The sequence below is a fragment of the Mya arenaria genome, chromosome 2 (genome assembly GCF_026914265.1).
Source record: "Mya arenaria isolate MELC-2E11 chromosome 2, ASM2691426v1".
NCBI classification, from domain to species: Eukaryota; Metazoa; Mollusca; class Bivalvia; order Myida; family Myidae; genus Mya; species Mya arenaria.
Window position 1 is genome coordinate 30,548,990 of NC_069123.1, and position 17,588 is coordinate 30,566,577.

The 17,588-nt window shown below is 34.6% G+C and overlaps 1 protein-coding gene across 2 annotated transcripts; it reads left to right on the plus strand.

Annotated features, from left to right (window-relative positions):
- The first annotated feature begins 559 nt into the window (after nt 1-559).
- LOC128243176 (acetylcholine receptor subunit beta-like) lies at nt 560-15,397 on the plus strand. 2 transcript variants are annotated; one of them, XM_052960773.1, is made up of 7 exons: nt 560-680; nt 7,021-7,163; nt 8,501-8,545; nt 9,994-10,103; nt 11,463-11,568; nt 13,926-14,050; nt 14,499-15,397. In XM_052960773.1, the coding sequence occupies exons 1-7, from the start codon at nt 632-634 to the stop codon at nt 14,905-14,907; spliced, it is 987 nt and encodes a 328-aa protein (XP_052816733.1). In that variant the 5' UTR covers nt 560-631; the 3' UTR covers nt 14,908-15,397. The 2 variants fall into 2 exon arrangements, with proteins under 2 accessions (XP_052816733.1, XP_052816740.1); XM_052960780.1 differs by lacking the exon at nt 11,463-11,568 and adding an exon at nt 12,143-12,248.
- Nucleotides 15,398-17,588: the final 2,191 nt, after the last annotated feature.

The window sequence follows — 17,588 nt, forward strand, 5'->3', positions numbered from 1 at the left end:
CAAGGTCCGGCCAAGCTTATGGCCTCTCAGGCCCAATGTCCCCCTAACCCAAGGTTCCCCCAAGTCAACGTTTGACATAGCACAAAGTCCGCCTAAGCCCCAGGGCCCCGTTTAATTAAGAAATCTAAGTCGTAAACCTTACGCTGCTAAGAGCGCTCGGGTGCAACCGTAATGTTACGGGCAGAATCTCTTCGTATAGTGTTCTTACTATATTTTTGTGTGAAACGCAGTTTACGCCGAAAAACAAACAAACGGAGTTACGCCTACACAATTATGATCTTGAGCCTTACGATGTTTAATGAAACGGGGCCCAGGATCGCCCAGACCAAGGTCCATTCAAGTCCACGCCCTTAAAGTAACGGAAGTAATTGGTTTGATCTGAAATAGGTGTAAACAATATAAATTAATAATATTTGGTAATATTGCCATCGTATGATTTGCTTAAATGCTGTGTTATACAGATCCGATGCGTGTATTTTAAACAATAGATACTGGGTGGACTTCTATTTAAAAGGAGTCTCGCGCAGAAAGTCGAACATATTTAGCAGCCCAATCCCAGAGATTATTGGTTTGGAACCATACTTTTCCAGAGGCATTCAGACATTTAGTGGCAGGATAGTTGATAGCGAGGATGTACCATCTGGAAATAGGGATTATCACACTTATTATTTTTCTGACTGGTATGTTATTATAATAATAATAATAATAATAATAATAATAATAAATAATAATAATAATAATAATAATAATAATAATAATAATAATAGTAATAATAATAATAATAATAAAGAAAAGTAAAAAAATAATTATGATAATAATAATAATAATAATAATATAATAATAATAATAATAATTATTTAAAAAAAACTTATGTCAATAATTGTTTACCCAGAAAATCATAATGAAAAAGGCAATAAAAGGTTTGTAATTAAACAAAAACCTGTTATGCCATAAATTGTATTAAAAATGCAAAGCTGTGTAGTTGTACAGATATATACAAAACAGACAGTTTTTACAATCGAATATGATGCAGATGGAAAAACAACCAATGACTTTGCCTTGAATGTATGCACTCATTACAGCTTTACGATTGTGACAGCTGATAAAATAGTTACAACTCAAATCAACTCAACTCAATATTCTTTTATTATATCACAGTTTAAATTTAGTAAAAACATGTGAATATCATACTACATGAGGACACTGTATAGAGCGGTGGATTAAAGGCGGCTTCACAACAGGTTTGGAATCTATAATCATTATACAAAATATTTATGATTAGGTGATGGAATGTGGTTAGTTCAAATAATACATTTTTAATAAAAAGGTAATGGTTAATCAAATTCACTTATTTTAATACACTATAAACAATACAGTATTAAGATAAAAAACATATTTCAAAACATTATCAACTTCGTGTTAAAGCTGCACTCTCACAGATATACCATTTTTACAACTTTATTTTTTGTCCTTGAAAGAGCAAATTTCTGCAAACCATTGATATAAGATTGCTTACAAAAAATCAGATCGTAGTTTTTCATATTTCTGTTCGAAAATTAATGTTTTATGGCTTAAACCGTTACTAACGGTTTAAGAAAAATGCGTAAAACATCATGTTTTGAACATAAATATAAAAAACCGCGATCTAATTTCTTGTCAGCAGTCTTATATAACAAGTTTCCATGGGTTGTCAAAACGTTCAATATGTGAGAGTGCAGATTTAAGTGATGAACTAAGATTTTAACAAACAAATGCTGTTTTTCGTAAGATATCCTGATTCTTACAGTTAAAAACTTCTCTAAATCCAAGACATTAGGTCTTGAGTTAAAACGACAATGTATACTTTTTTCTAATAGTGTTAAAAAGTGGACATATTTGTGAATAGCGCATTTCGTCACCAATTTTGTTTAGACTAGAAAGACTACACATTCTATTGACATGTGGTACATCCTTTGTTCTCCATCTACCGACTTCGACAGGAAATTAGTGGAGATTCTGATAAGATATAAAGAGACTCTTTTAATTTTACATCAGACTTAAACAGAGAATACATTCTACCTTAAGAAGAAATATAAAATTGTTCAAAACAAGTTTGTTGAAAATTATCTACAAGATTAGATTTAAAGAATTATACTAACATGTTTTGCAGGTACTGGTTAAGCCAAACGTATGAATCAACCCATTAAATCAAATGACTTGTTATAATCAACATCGACTGAATTATTACTATGTAACATGCAATTATAGGTCAACAAACTTGTTTTTGAGTTATGGGATGAAATAAATTTACTCCATTAACTTACCATTTTGGTTTTAAGACTAAAACATAAAGGGTATCTACAAAATTCCGAGTAGCGCATGTAGCGTAGAGTACTCTTTCTCTTATATGTAATCCGGTGCAAACATACAATGAAGTTGCTCCAACAGATCAAGGTTTTCAAATCCCCAGGATTCACATCCGTACGTAAGAACGGGAACAATAGTAGCATAAAAACTAGAGTTGTATGCCTAAAGAAAAGTATAGGTTATTATTTCTGAGAAATCGAGCAGTATTAATTGCTTAATTAGCCTAGCTAATAAAATGTTGACGGTAGTTTTTAAAGCTTCCAGTGGACGAGAAATAGACATGTATTTATTTGTTTTCCTTAACTGTCTCTATATCTATAGATGTCAATGCCAAAATAAAATTTCTGGCACCAAAAACAATTGTTTTAGTCTTTGAAAACAATTTAGACTTTGTTGAAAAACACTTTCATTGTATGGAAAGAGAACAGTTTCGTCAGCGTACAAGAGGATAAGTAATTGAAGATACATCATTGCTTCATTTTCATTCACTTCTATCAGAAACACCTGAACATGTTCTTTTAAGGATTTCGTCCTAATCGTTATGGTAAGTAGAAAATAAAATCGGAGAACTATTTTCTCCCTGACGGACTCAACAAAAACTTTGGAACATTGGAGAGTGTTGCCAATTGATAGATTATATATTTTTGCAAATATGTTATGACTGTTAGAACTTTACCCTGTTAGACAGATTGAATTAGTTTATGCCAATCATACAATCATTTTACACTGTAATAATATTTTCTTTATACAGAACCATTTTCTTTTTTTTTAAATCCGAGGCAGACTATCGATAACTTCGATATATAAAACTAAAAAGGGAAACATTTTCTGTTATGCTTTGCGATAAAATGTGTAGTTTTAGAAGTGAAATAACAACAGTGAAAATACCAATTTGATATTGATAAAGATAAATTTGGAAATAAACAACTAACTGTTAATAAGAAAAATGGTAATCCTATTGTTCAAACGTTTTCTTGAACTTAAGCTGAAACATTTGCTTTTATAAAAACATATTACGAAAACAACTGTTCGAACATAACTAAGATGTAGTATCATCGTTCAAATACCATTTTAAATTGTTTGTCGTTGTAATACGAACTAAGAATTTCCGCAAAATCCACACAACAATTCACAATCAAAATGATTAATTATAACCCCACCCACGCTACATAATTTATCCACAACCTAGCGTGGTCTCCACTCTTTACCTGGAAAACGACATTTCTTCAAGAGAACCAGATTGGTCTCTGACAGTGAGGGAAGACTGAATACCCATGTTTCATGAAACAAACTCTAAAACTAAGGAAACTGTTTTTATCCAGTAAGTATCCGCAATAACTTTGCTAACACTTTTTTCATTCAAATAATGGCTGCGTAGTAATTTGTTATGTATTTATGCCATGTTCAATTTAAATGTGATTTCGTTATTTTTTGGAACATAGATGCATGATGAAAGTTCATTGATTAATGTTCATAAAGTGTGTGTACTAAAAAAACGAGTGAATAATAAACTATTAAAATGAAAATCGGTTAAGCAAAATAAAAAATAGGTCTGTTTCAGGTTACCCGACCGACCCTATTTTTTCCCGCCGACCCTAACCTATTTTCCCCTGAAAAAAAATGTGATTTGGGTACGAAAAGCATTTGTTACGAAATGTATGTACGTAAAGTTTACAATATTAGTAAGAGTTGGATTTCTGAATGTATTTACCGTACTTCACCTTAGAGGTAGGACACCTTAAAATAATTAATTTTTCGCTCTCCAAATTCATTGAAAATAACCATTTTTACATTTTATCTACATGTATGGTAAACCTGTCTTTTTTCTTCATGTCTGCATTTTACCACTTATTAATTTATCCGTAGTTATCAATGGTTATTAAGTGTAACTCCTTCATCTAGTTAATTAAAATCCCATTCAACACCATTTTGTACATGCATTGAAATGAATAAACACCTTTTATCGGCTTCAGATTAAACAGTCACATTGTGTGACGTCAAATAACTCTCAGTTATACCCACGAGGATCTCATGGAGAGCATGGATATTGCTATGCAGGATTAATGTTTCTGAGTGGTGTTTTCGATTGTAATTCGTATTGCATGTCTAACTTTAATTCATCACATTAAATAGTTACCTGTATCATTGAATGTGTTGACTTTTATTGTTCTATTGATGTTACAGTGAGTATTACTGTACGATTATTGCTTCATAAAGTCTATATTAAAAGTGTGGAACAAGTTTCAAAGTTTGTTGGCGGATCGTTTTACAAACATGACATGTCTGTGTTTTCTTAATCTCTTGATTGCCCTTGTTGTTTCTTTAATCCTCCATTAAATATATCACACATCCTTTTCAACAGGCAATAAATCGTTTAGGATGGGTAGTAACTAACTAACTTATCACAGTGATGTATACGGTTAGGTAATCTAGCCAGGCATTGTAACGATAAAGATCAATAAGTTTTGTCTGTGAGACTAAGTAACTGTAAAAGTTACAATCGATGTCCTTTGGGTGTCCAAAAATTAGGTACCTAAAATAAAAATAAAAAATTGAAAATAATAATGGATGTCCGAATTTCAGATTGTCCGAACTCTAAGGTGAATTACGGGTAGTTTGTGCTTGTGTGGCATGTATATTTCAATTCTTGAACTATATTTTCTTGTCAGATACAAATGTGTCAGATACTGACTTTCGGATTGATATGTCAGACTTAATTGTGCAATTTTGGCAATAAAACCTGCATCTTACTTGTTCTTCAAACCTGAACCCCCAGGTCCTCTTGACAGCATTGAGGTTTCCTTGGCTGATGGCTTATATGGTAAATTTCCTGTCCCACTCTTCATGTAATTATGTTACAGGGAGGTTAGCATTCTACAGAGGGTGATTGGAAGCAAAAGGGTGCATGAAGAAAAGTAAAACCGTTCCTGGAAATTCTTAAATAATAGCAGAGTGGTGTACCATAACTTAGTTGAAATCCAACCATCATTGTCAAAGTATTTAACCAGACAAATAAAGAATGTTTCCTTTGAAGCATGGAACATGTTTAAAAAACTACTGATAGACCTGAAAATTGATGACTTTTATTTTTGTAACTGTCTGAGTCAACAGTTACTGAAATCAATATATCAAAAAAAAAATAATAAAAAAAAAAAAAATATTCCGTCCTACCTACCCTATTGTTTTGGCAGCGTTACCTGAAACGCACCTATTTTTTATTTGGCCTTATCTTAGCAGACCCGCAGCATCGATAGTACACGAGAATGTCTTAAAACATTGCTAAAGAGGTCTGACGCGTACGTCACCAAAAAATCAGAAAACACATTTCGTTTCAACTTTCATTTAAACTGCCAGTACCCTCTTTTTGAAAAGAGTGTTATATGTCTACTCTGCTACCCGTGAGACGCCTCTCACGCAAAATTATAGCTGATGACGTAGCTGTTAATAATCTATTTCCGGTTCGTGGATGAAAAAAGCTGTTGTTTTTTTTAAATGCAAGATTCGGAAATTTAGGTTAATCTCTTAAGCCACTGTGGTACACGGTGCTATATATATATGAGCTGGTATGAATTTCGGCCATTCACCGTCCATGATTTATTGTTGTAATTGCTTATTACAACTCTTATAACTGAAACTAAATTTACCATAATGATAACTATTTTATCTAGATTTTCAGATTTTTCAGTGTAATCACTATATAAAGATTGTACATTTAAACTACATTGTCTGACAAAGATATATTGTCTCCAAACATATGTGCATTTTGCATCCGATTTACAAACATTTGGCTTTTGATTTATTTACGCAACCAAAGGACTATCCCAGGCCTGGATTTTTGCAGAAGTGAAAGTATCAGCCATTATTATCTAGCTGGATGTATAACAAAGATAGAATTTATCCCTGCTTAGAACAACCCTATTTCTTTCACGTGCGGTGATGCATACCAACAACACATGGAAGCCCTGATTGAATTCACGCAAACAGCCCTTAAACATTAAAAGCATTAAAAGTTTTTAGTGGTGAATAAGGGGATCAGCCTTCGACCCTAGGTTGATAGTCAAGTGACTTTCCACTGGACTACTGTAGCGTTACAGCCAACGACTCTCAACAGTCCAACTCAATTCAACTCAACTCAACTCAATTTGAACACAACGACACTGTTTCCCAGTTTCATGTTTTATTCAGTTATTACAACAAACATAGTTCGAGCAAGACTGTCAGTCACGATCTGGCCAACTCCAATCCGTCTCAAAACCCGACACTAGTCCATCTCCTAAACTCGACTGCCGATACAGAAAATCGCACTGCTATGCATATGATTAATGTCATGTCAAAAATACAAATCGTGACAATCCAGATTGTGAAACACATATTTTTGACAAGACTTTGGAGTTTTTTTTATTTCAACTATAAAAATGACCGCTCGACAGGCGGTGTGCTTAACAATGAAAGCGCTTAAAACAGCGCCACCTATCAGAAATTCTGGGAAAAGAGTGACGTCAGAGATCGTTTATTAATTACCGTATTTATGCCTAAATACTTAAATAAAAACTTTAGCTATATAGCGGTTGTTGTACTAAAACATCTAATATCATAAATCAATAATGAATCGCAGTAAACGACATTAGTTCCACAACATTAAACTAATAGAAGAAGTGAATTTCATTTATACAGTTGCTGATGGCGCGTATTCTGCTGCTATGGAAACGGAAATCCGGAACCAGACAGTGTACAGTTCCGGCTATGACCCAATATCTCGCCCGGCGGAAGTGACGCACGTGAAAATAGGGCTTAACGTGCTGGCTATTGATGAATTGGTAAGTTATCATAGGAGTTAACTCGGATACACAGTTATCTTCTAATCGTGTCCGATACAATTTTGTAGGGTTTAGTTAAAATCGACTGATTCATGTTATATTGGGTACGATTTCGAAAAAATATAATTTTAGGTGAAAATTGCACAAAATTATTGAAGTATTGATGAAATATCAACATTTACTGATAATATTTTTATTAAAATTATGAAAGTAAATATTATTGACTGACAACAGTTGTTGTTTCATGTTACATGTAGTTGATGAATGTAAGCAAATAAGCTCAATTTGAACAAAGTTTGAAACAAAGTATTGCCACCATCTGTGAATGAATCCCTTAGGCCACACCAAATTGATAACTTGTTCATCGGATTTTTTCCAAAAAATAATGGGGCGAGCGAGCGAAATAATAATAAAAATATTCGTTTTGCATTTAGCAAAAAGAAGAGCGAGCGAAGAGCGAACAAATATATATATAGTGATTTAACTCACTTTTGCTCACATTTTATTCACTTATTAACTAAACAATGATATTGTAAACAGTACAAGGATAACATCCAGTGAAAGAATGATAACACTAAAAGATAATTATATATAAATATTAGTTTTTAGATCAAACAAATGCTATTTGAGATCAAGCAAATGTATTTCTTTAAATTATTTCATAAATGAGAGAACTCAAAACCAGTTTTCCAGTTTTTTGTAACGGTCATCCGAATTCCCGTCAAACATGTCCGAACCAAATTAAAACTTTGGATAATCACTGTCATTCACGATAAAATTCAGCACTTCTTGCCCAGTATATATACGTTTACTTTTTGCGTGAGGCAAATTAAAACAAACACATTTGTCCAAAATTTAATCAAACTTTAAATGGTGGTAACGTAGAATTGTCATTTGTTGACGTAATTTTCAAGAATCAGGAAATGAAATGTTTACATCGTTGCCAAATTAGTGCCGGTGCTTTGATTATTGTTACGATCGAAAAACGCGGGGGGGGGGGGGGCTACATTCTACTTAACAAATTAGCGCTTGTAAAAAAAATAACTATTTTTTTAGATGGTGCGGGCGCAAGTGATAAAAAAATAGGTGCGGGAAATCCGATGAACAAGTTATCAATTTGGTGTGAACTTAAGTAAATGCTGTAAGACACAGCTGTACAAATTAAACATTCCGTACAAGTATATGCACAGTAAATGATAATAATTCACGATTTTCATTAATTGAGATATACTGTGTACGTCCGTATATGTCCAAACGTTCGCGACTGTTGTTCAGTTACTTGCTTATTTCAATATCTGAGTCTCTTAATTACTTAGCTTGATTCATTTGTTTTCCAGGACATAAAAGGCCAAAAGTTATCTGTAGCGGGCTGGCTTACACTGGTAAGTGTACACACATTTAAAGAAGATGTCTTTAAATTATGTACCTACATTTGTACCACAGACGGAAGCGACCACGAGCACAATTTGGGGTCTGAATTCAACTGATTATTCCCGGCATGTTGACGCAACCTTCATTTGTTGAAACAAATAACACATGATAACGATGACATCAACGATATCAGTGTGTCCTTGGCTACAATGACTTCAGTGCGCCCTTGGTTATAACATTAATATCAGTTTGCCCCAGGTTATCACGATATCAGTGTACCATTGTTAACAACGATATCAGTGTGCCATGGTTACAGCGATGTCAGTGTGCCCATAGTTACAGCGATATCGGTTAGCCCCAGGTTACAACGATATCAGTGTGCCATGCTGACATCCATATCAGTGTGCCATGGTTACAGCGATATCAGTGTGCCATGTTTACGACATAAGTGTGCCATGGTTACAACTAAATCAGTGTGCCATGGTTACAACTATATCAGTGTGCCATGGTTACAACGATATCAGTGTGCCATGGATACAACGATATCAGTGTGACTTGGTAACAACGATATCAGTGCGTCATGGTTACAACGATATCAGTGTGCCATGGTTACAACGATATCAGTGTGCCATGGTTACAACGATATCAGTGTGCCATGGATACAACGATATCAGTGTGACTTGGTAACAACGATATCAGTGCGCCATGGGTACAACGATATCAGTGTGCCATGGTTACAACGATATCAGTGTGCCATGGTAACAACGATATCAGTGTGCCCATGGTTACAGCGATATCAGAGTGCCATGGTTACAACGATATCAGTGTGCCCATGGTTTCAGCGATATCAGTGTGCCGTTGATTACAACCGATTTATTGCATCCTTGGTAACAATGATATCAGTGCGCCCTTGGTAACAGCGATGTCAGTGTGTCATTTTACAGCGATATAAGTGCGTCCTTGGTAACAGCGATGTCAGTGTGTCCTTTTCACAGCGATATCAGTGCGTCCTTGGTAACAGCGATGTAAGTGTGTCCTTTTGACAGCGATATCAGTGCGTCCTTGGTAACAGCGTTGTCAGTGTGCACTTTTTACAACGATGTTAATGCGTCATTGGTAACAGCGATGTCACTGTGCACTTTTTACAGCGATATCAGTGCGTCCTTGGTAAGAGCGATGACAGTGTGCACTTTTTACAACGATGTTAATGCGTCCTTGGTAACAGCGATGTCACTGTGCTCTTTTTACAGCGATATCAGTGCGTCCTTGGTAACAGCGATGACAGTGTGCACTTTTTACAGCGATATCAGTGCATACGTGGTAACAACGATGTCAGTGTGCACTTTTTGCAACGATATCAGTGCGTCCTTGGTAACAGCGATGTCAGTGTGCACTTTTTACAACGATATCAGTGCGTTCTTGATTACAACGATGTTGATCAGTGTGTCCTTTGTTACAGGAGTGGCAAGATGACCGATTGCAATGGAACAAGACGGAAAAGAACGACATTGAGTATATGTTTACAAAACCAAACGACATCTGGAAACCCGAGCTCATTGTTGACAACTCGTAAGTAGCACATAGTTATTGATCATATCCGGATAAAGCCATAAGTTAGGTAAATTCGTGTTCGTAAATACTACATTGTATCATGTCAATAATGTATTAAGTTAGTTTACACTCGAGGTGATATATTATTCAAACGAAATATAATTCTGTCTATTATTGACTCATTTTGATTGGCATACATGCACCGCCTACAATGCGGGTATATCAATCACACCTTATCGGGTAGCAGCTTCGCGATTTAGCTCGACTATTTGAAGAAATAGGAGGGTTATACTACTCGCCCCGGTGTCGGCGTCTGCGTCCGGTTAAAGCTTAAGGGCAAGTTTGGATTTTCACTTATAACTTCAATACCTATCATTCATTTCACTTCATACTTCATACAGTTGTTCCGGACGATCACACAATTAGGTTGCATAACTCCATATCATCCTAGATACAAATTATAGCCCCAGATTGACCTAGGAACTTAGGTCAAAGTTTAGGGCACATTGTGAGCGGTTAAATTTTAGGGCAAGGTGGGATTTTCACTTATAACTTCTATACCCTTCATTCATTTCACTTCAATCTTCAAACAGTTGTTCAGGAACATCACACAATTAGGTTGCATTACTCCATATACATTACTCCGTATTATCCTAAATACAAATTATGGCTCTTGATCGGCTTAATAAATTTGGTTAAAGTTTTAGGGCAGCTTGGGGTTTTCACTCACATCTCCAATGAAGTACATTAAATCGACTTCATACTTCACACCGTTTATCGCGGTCATCGCACAATAAGGTTTCATAACTCCAAATGATCATAAATACAGATAATGGCCCTTGTTTATTTTTTATCTATTTTGTCTTTTTTTTAGCTTGACTATTCAAAAAATAAAGAGGGCTATACTACTCGCCCCGCGTCGGCATCCTGTTCAAGTTTAAGGGCAAGTTGTGATTTTCACTTATAACTTCAATACCCTTCATTCAATTCCCTTCGTACTTTACACAGTTATTATAATTATGACCCTTGTTTTTATTTATTTTTTCATTCTTTTTTATTTTTATTTTTTTAAAGCTCGTCTATTAAAAGAATACAATATAAATGTTTTTGACATGTACGTATTACATCAATGATGAATTCATTTCTAAGACAAAGCGGCGTATAGTCGAGCAACCTGTCCTGCGACAGATTGCTTGGTCGATGATGGCATACAACCAACGATATAACGGCCAGTAATGGACCAATGCCGCCATTTAGTCAACGGTCCGATACCGGTGTTTAAATCAGCGGTATAACCAGGACCATTTGAGAGGCGAACGCCGATATTATATCAATGAAGTTCGCCAAAATACATAAAACCTTATTTAATGTTTAAAGGCTACGTGACCTCGGAGCTCTTCAAGGCGGGTCCTTAATGTTACGGGTGTCACACACGGGCCACGTTGAGTGGACCCTTCCCCAGATCCTTACCACGTCCTGCCAGGTGACACTTGTTACCATGACAACCCAATGTTGCTCTCGCCAACAGAGGGTTTGCTGCTTGAATGTTAGTTGCTTAGTGTTTGTGTCATTCAGCATACATATTTTAAGTGTGATTTTTTTATTTCAGAGAGACTAATCATATTGATTTAAACTTTTCAGCTGAAATAAAGATCATACCGACTCTTGTTTTATATTTATGTAGCAAATGTAGACTATAATACAACAGTATAATAAATTACAAAGAAAAGAAACACAAAAACATGATATTAATTTCATAATACATCATTTATATTACATAAACGTATTTGTCAAAATAATCTTCAAAATATGTATGTTGTTGCATAAATGATAAATATTGTTGCTTTCATGTAATTCGTTATTTGTGTGGTTGTCAGGTGTTATCACTGTTATAGTAACCCCCGGATTCTTTACAGACGTTGTTTTGTTGTAACCATGGCAACCAATTTAATATTGAACACTCCAATAACTTGCCTATGGCTATGCCATGTTTCTCTTTACGGAAACCAGCCAAGAAACAACTCTGGTTACCATGTCAACGGTTCTGTATGTTTTAGATTAGCAAATATAGGGGTGATATCAGCGCCGGATCTCAACTTGAGGGTGAAATTCTCGGGACTGGTGGAGTGGGAACCGCCGCGCCTCCTCCAAACACATTGTGAGGTGGATGGACGTTTTGTTACTATTTTATTACCATGCTGTGTCAGTTGTTGTTGTTGTTGTTGTTGTTGCACTTTGTTATAAATGATAATGGCAAGCTGTATTATTATAATTATGACAATAATGCTATTTTTTAATTTATTAATAAAAAATAAATATAAATAAATAAGTAAATAAATAAATAAATAAATAAATAAATAGATAAATAGATAAATAAATAAATAAATATATATATAAATAAATAAATAAATAAATAAATAAATAAATAAATAAATAAATAAATAAATAAATAAATAAATAAATAATAATAATAATAATAATAATAATAGTAATTATAATAATTTCAACAATTATAATAAATGAATCGTTGTCATTGTCATAAAAGGGGTGTTAAAACATGTAATTCCAGGCATTCTTTCATATACGCGGCAAATCTCTCGCAATGCAAATGGCTATATACCGTATACTTGTATTCCATCTAGTGTTATACGGCCGAATTCCACCTTGATTAATACAACATTGAATCTCGCCAAAGGCACGCTTTATGAGTTTTCCTACAGTCATTTTATAATATTTTAATAGTATAACTATAAAATGGCACCGGAATCAAGATTTTTATATATGTACATTGCCATATATGTATCATGTTATACCGCAGATGTACGGAAGGCACATGATCTCATCCATGGTTGTAAGAATATACAAGATAAAATCATCAGTCGTCGCTATAACTGGCATAGCTGAAATTATTCGAACAAACACAACGCATGACAAACTATTTTGGTTTGTTCTTAGCATCGTAGAATAACACTTGTCATGAAATAACACTAGTTGATCGGTATACGGCCGTGTGCACTAGGCGAATACGGCTATGTGTATTTTGCGATACGTATTTCTTGCAGGTTATGATGCGTACGTACTAAGATTCTTTCTTTTCAGCAGCCAGTAGTATAAAACTTTGATAAGCTGTCCACAGATTATCTTTTGGCTTGTTGACTCATTAAAACGATTTGATTTTAAATAGTTATTTTTGGATAAATATTGACCAATCAATTCATAGTTAAGATAACTTTGACCAAACAAAAACTTAACCTGTTTAATACGATTGGCTGCAGTTGTTTATGTTATTAATATCAGCAATTATGCTGATAAATGCAATCTACTCAACTTCCCGTTTGTGTTATAGCATGCCCTTGTGTTGATATCTGTCATTACTACCGCTTCCGAATTATGTTACTGTCAGTATTACAGCTAACATGTTTTATTCGAGTCTTGTGTATAGTTATTTACAAAAAGATCTTATCATTGTGTGTATATTCTTCAACTGAGGAACAATGTTTGTTAGAGATATATCTTTTGTTTTCCCATTAATTGTTTTCACAGCTGACTGAAATGTGTCCAAGTTGATTTCGATTAGTTTCACAATAAGTTCTTGTATCTTTATTGAAATGAAATGATTCGATAAAAATAATCCTAAAGTGCGACAAGAAACCTTTTAAAATCAAATACATTGTACTTTCTTAGAAATCTGATCATTTTAGTTTTTAAAGTGTCAGTTACGCAATCCAAAAATATTCTCTTCCTTAAGAAATAAGAAAAATATAGAAGAAAAAAAGAATAAAATATTTTTAGCGGTACATAACGTATATAGCACACATAATAATGTTTGAACGAATGCAGGTCGACATCACGTATTATCCGTACGATGAGCAGAAATGCGCCATCGAGATTGTGAGTTGGGGGTTCCGGATAGATGAACTGAGTCTGGACCATCTCTTCGAGGAAGTGAACCTCGAGGACTTTGTGTAAGTCATGATTGCTATTCTTTACAAGTGAGCATCGAGGCCTTTTCAAGTCCAGCAAAGCAATACTGGCAGTAACGACTCAAGGGGTTAATTTGTGTTAGTCTATTATTTACTCGAGACCCCGAGAACCTACTGCGAGTCACTGATAGCTTTACTGACATTCTTATAACAGCGAACATTTTTGTAAGCCCATGCTTTCAATAATGACATTCTTTTGACGAAGGACCTCGATGAGTTTGTGTTATTTTATGATGTCTATACTTTTACATTCCTTTGTCAGTGACCCTCCTCGGGGACCTTGTGTTAGCCCAAAATAAATATATTTTAAATTTTTTGGTTGTAGGTTTTGAGGAACTTGTGGAAGTCGATGAATGCTATACTGACACTAATTAATACTAGCTTTTCACGGCCTGATGAAAAGCCGTTATAACTTTCTCTTTATTTTAAGGTGTGTACCTGGGCGTTTCATGGTGATGGCAGCATTCGGTGTGTTTCTCACCGTATTAATTTTGCTAATTCATCATCGTCCGGGGAATCCAGGTTCTTCGTGCGTGCTCGTCAAGATAACCAGGATTTGTGCGAGGGTTCTGTGTATGGAATTCCCGAGAGGAGACGAACAGGAGGACGCCCAAAGCAACATGGTTTCGCCTTTAAAGGACACCAAAGAAGCGAACGGTGGAAGCCGAGTCAACATTACCCAGACTCGTGAAACAAGTCAAATAAGCAGCATTGATGTCGAAGTGACTTGGGTGCGAATGGCGGAAATTCTGGATAGGACTATATTCATTCTTTTCCTGACGCTTACCCTTCTCATCAACATTATCTTCGTGGCGGTGCTCGCCTACTCCAGCGGGTAATCTATCAACATTATCTTCGTGGGTTATTAAGCATCAACACTGTATTTGTGCTGATTATTGGAGGTGCCAATGTTTATGTACCGGAACTCGAAGGAAATAGTTATTAGCAATATTAAGCACGCACGAGGTTTTTTCGCCAGTGGGAGAGTTACTCGCGTTATTGCGAATGCTACTTGTAATTAAATGTAATGAATTTGTATGTTTCTCAATTATTCGTTTTTAAACATACAGATTAATATCTATTCATTTCAAAAAGCTATTTTGTTATGTTGCATGACGAGTGAACTATCAAACAAGAAGATGGAAATTAAATATAAGGTATCAGTATTACCGAGGAAGTGGTAGTAAGAATGCACTTGGAAATCCGCTCGTCCATCCTTTTTTTTTTCTCATTTATTTTTTGCATAGCATTCATTTTAACAAACAGATCAAGAACAAGATTCATACAAAAACAAAATTCTATGCATTTTCTATATGCGCATACGCACACGTGCACACACGCGCACTCACACACACACACACACACACACACACACGCACACCCACACACACACACACACACACACACACACACACGCACACACACACACGCATACATTCTTGCTCTCCCCTATGGATTTGTATGAGTATTATTATATCATAAATAGTAGAAAAAAACAGCTTCTTACGGTTTGTGCTATTATTGCTGTGATATTTATTTTATTATTTGATTTTTAAACACTGCCATTTCCTTATGTGGGTTTCATATTTGTTGTTTGATAGTGCAATTTGCGATTCAATTTGTTCTCTCAGTATTAAGTATTGTTTATACGCTTGAAATGTTGGTACTGCTTTTTTATATTTTACTGAGAATATGAAAAATTTCATTAACAGAATAAGCAAATTACAAATAAGGGTGTTTTTTCCTTTTACAAGAATTCCTAAAAACGCCTCCTGTTTGGTAATGCAAATATTCATTGATTTAGATGTAATGAAATTATTTAGTTCGTTCCATAATGGTTGTATCTTCAGACATTCCCAGAATAGGTGTTCTACAGTTTCTATCTCCATGTTACCTAAGTCACATAGATTGGTTTCTTTTAATTTACACATATACAGATATTTATTTGTTGGTATTATTCTTAACAGAAACCTATACTGAAAGCTTCGTAGGGACGAGTCTATTGACGTTGTAAAAGTTTGTCTGTAAATAGTTTCCCATGGTATATTGTCATTTAAGTTTGGAAAAACGCGTTGCCATTTAATTTCAGATGGTGGTTTGAAAATATGTTTTTGCTGTATTGAATAAAGAAGTTTATTTGTTTGTTTTGATGCTTGTATTTTATCAGTTAATTTTGCTGTTGTTAACTGGTTGATAGTTTCACCTTTAAGTTTCAGTTTAAAGGCTGCTGGTATAGAGTTAACAAGTGTTAGGTACTTTAAGAATTCCTGTTCATGAATATCATATAAAAATCTAATTTCATCGAATTTGTAACAAGAGTGAGTTCTGTAATCGTATACATGTTCAAACAATTTTATACCTTTCTGGAACCATCCTTTATAAAATAATGTATGTTCATTTTGTTTTAATGATTTATTATTCCATATGACTGATTTACTCAAAGGTGTGTCAAGATTTTCATCATGTTTATTTTTTATGTTTAACCATGACGCTAAAACATCGTTAAGAAAAGTTTTCTCACTAGCGATTCGATTGATGAATCGTTGGTCTATGTCACATTCAAAAATAAGGTTATTTCCATAGTTTTTTAGTTTTTCGTGCAAAAAAATCTTCCAATCCCCTGTATTAGATGGGTCCAGATATCGTTTTATCCGCTCGTCCATCCTTCCTTCCTTCACCACCTTCCCATAGATCACATAACCCTTGAATCTTTTATCGGAGCTTAGGTTGCACCAAGGTGTCTTGCAGAGGCTTGCCGGCTCTTAGTCTGTAATTTACTAACCGATGTCGCAGTCCTTAAATCTGCCAGACAAGGAGGAAGGTTGCTTTTTCATAATATCGCGTTTTTATTAATGATCTCCTAAATGCGTTGAGAAATATCTGCTTAAGTACTCAACGATCTGTATACATTGAGGCATCGTTATCTCCAATGAATTTGCATAAGTATGATTTGGCCAAATTGTATCAATTTATGGTGTGGAAAATTGACATTAGCGTAAAGTAATCGACCGATAAATTATTCAGCATAAAAAAAAATGTATCGCCATTTGTAATTTTATACGGAGATGAATTTCTCGAGCTGAACAAAATAACGCAAGCCATTTGGGGATAAGGCAAGTTTCGAATTAAAGGTCTTATCTGGGCATTGACGAATGCTGTCAACAGACTTACATTGATTGAATGTTGATTTATATCAAATTTCTCTAAATGTTCTACTGCATGGATGATGACTTAAGCAAAATATAATAGAATACAGTTGTTTCATGTTATTTGAATAACATCTATAGTTCAAAATGTCATCCACGACACCACGTGACACCAGTGTTGACTGTTACCCAAACCTAGTGTGAAAAAATGTTCATTACTTGATCAAACACATATCTAAACAAAAAAGGAAATAACTATTTATTAGGTGATCCAGAATAAAAAATGTAAATGATATTTCGTCTCCAATAAAATTGGGAGGGAAACAGTTCATACTGTTGACAGAGGAATAGTTCAACCCATGAAAACTTCACAA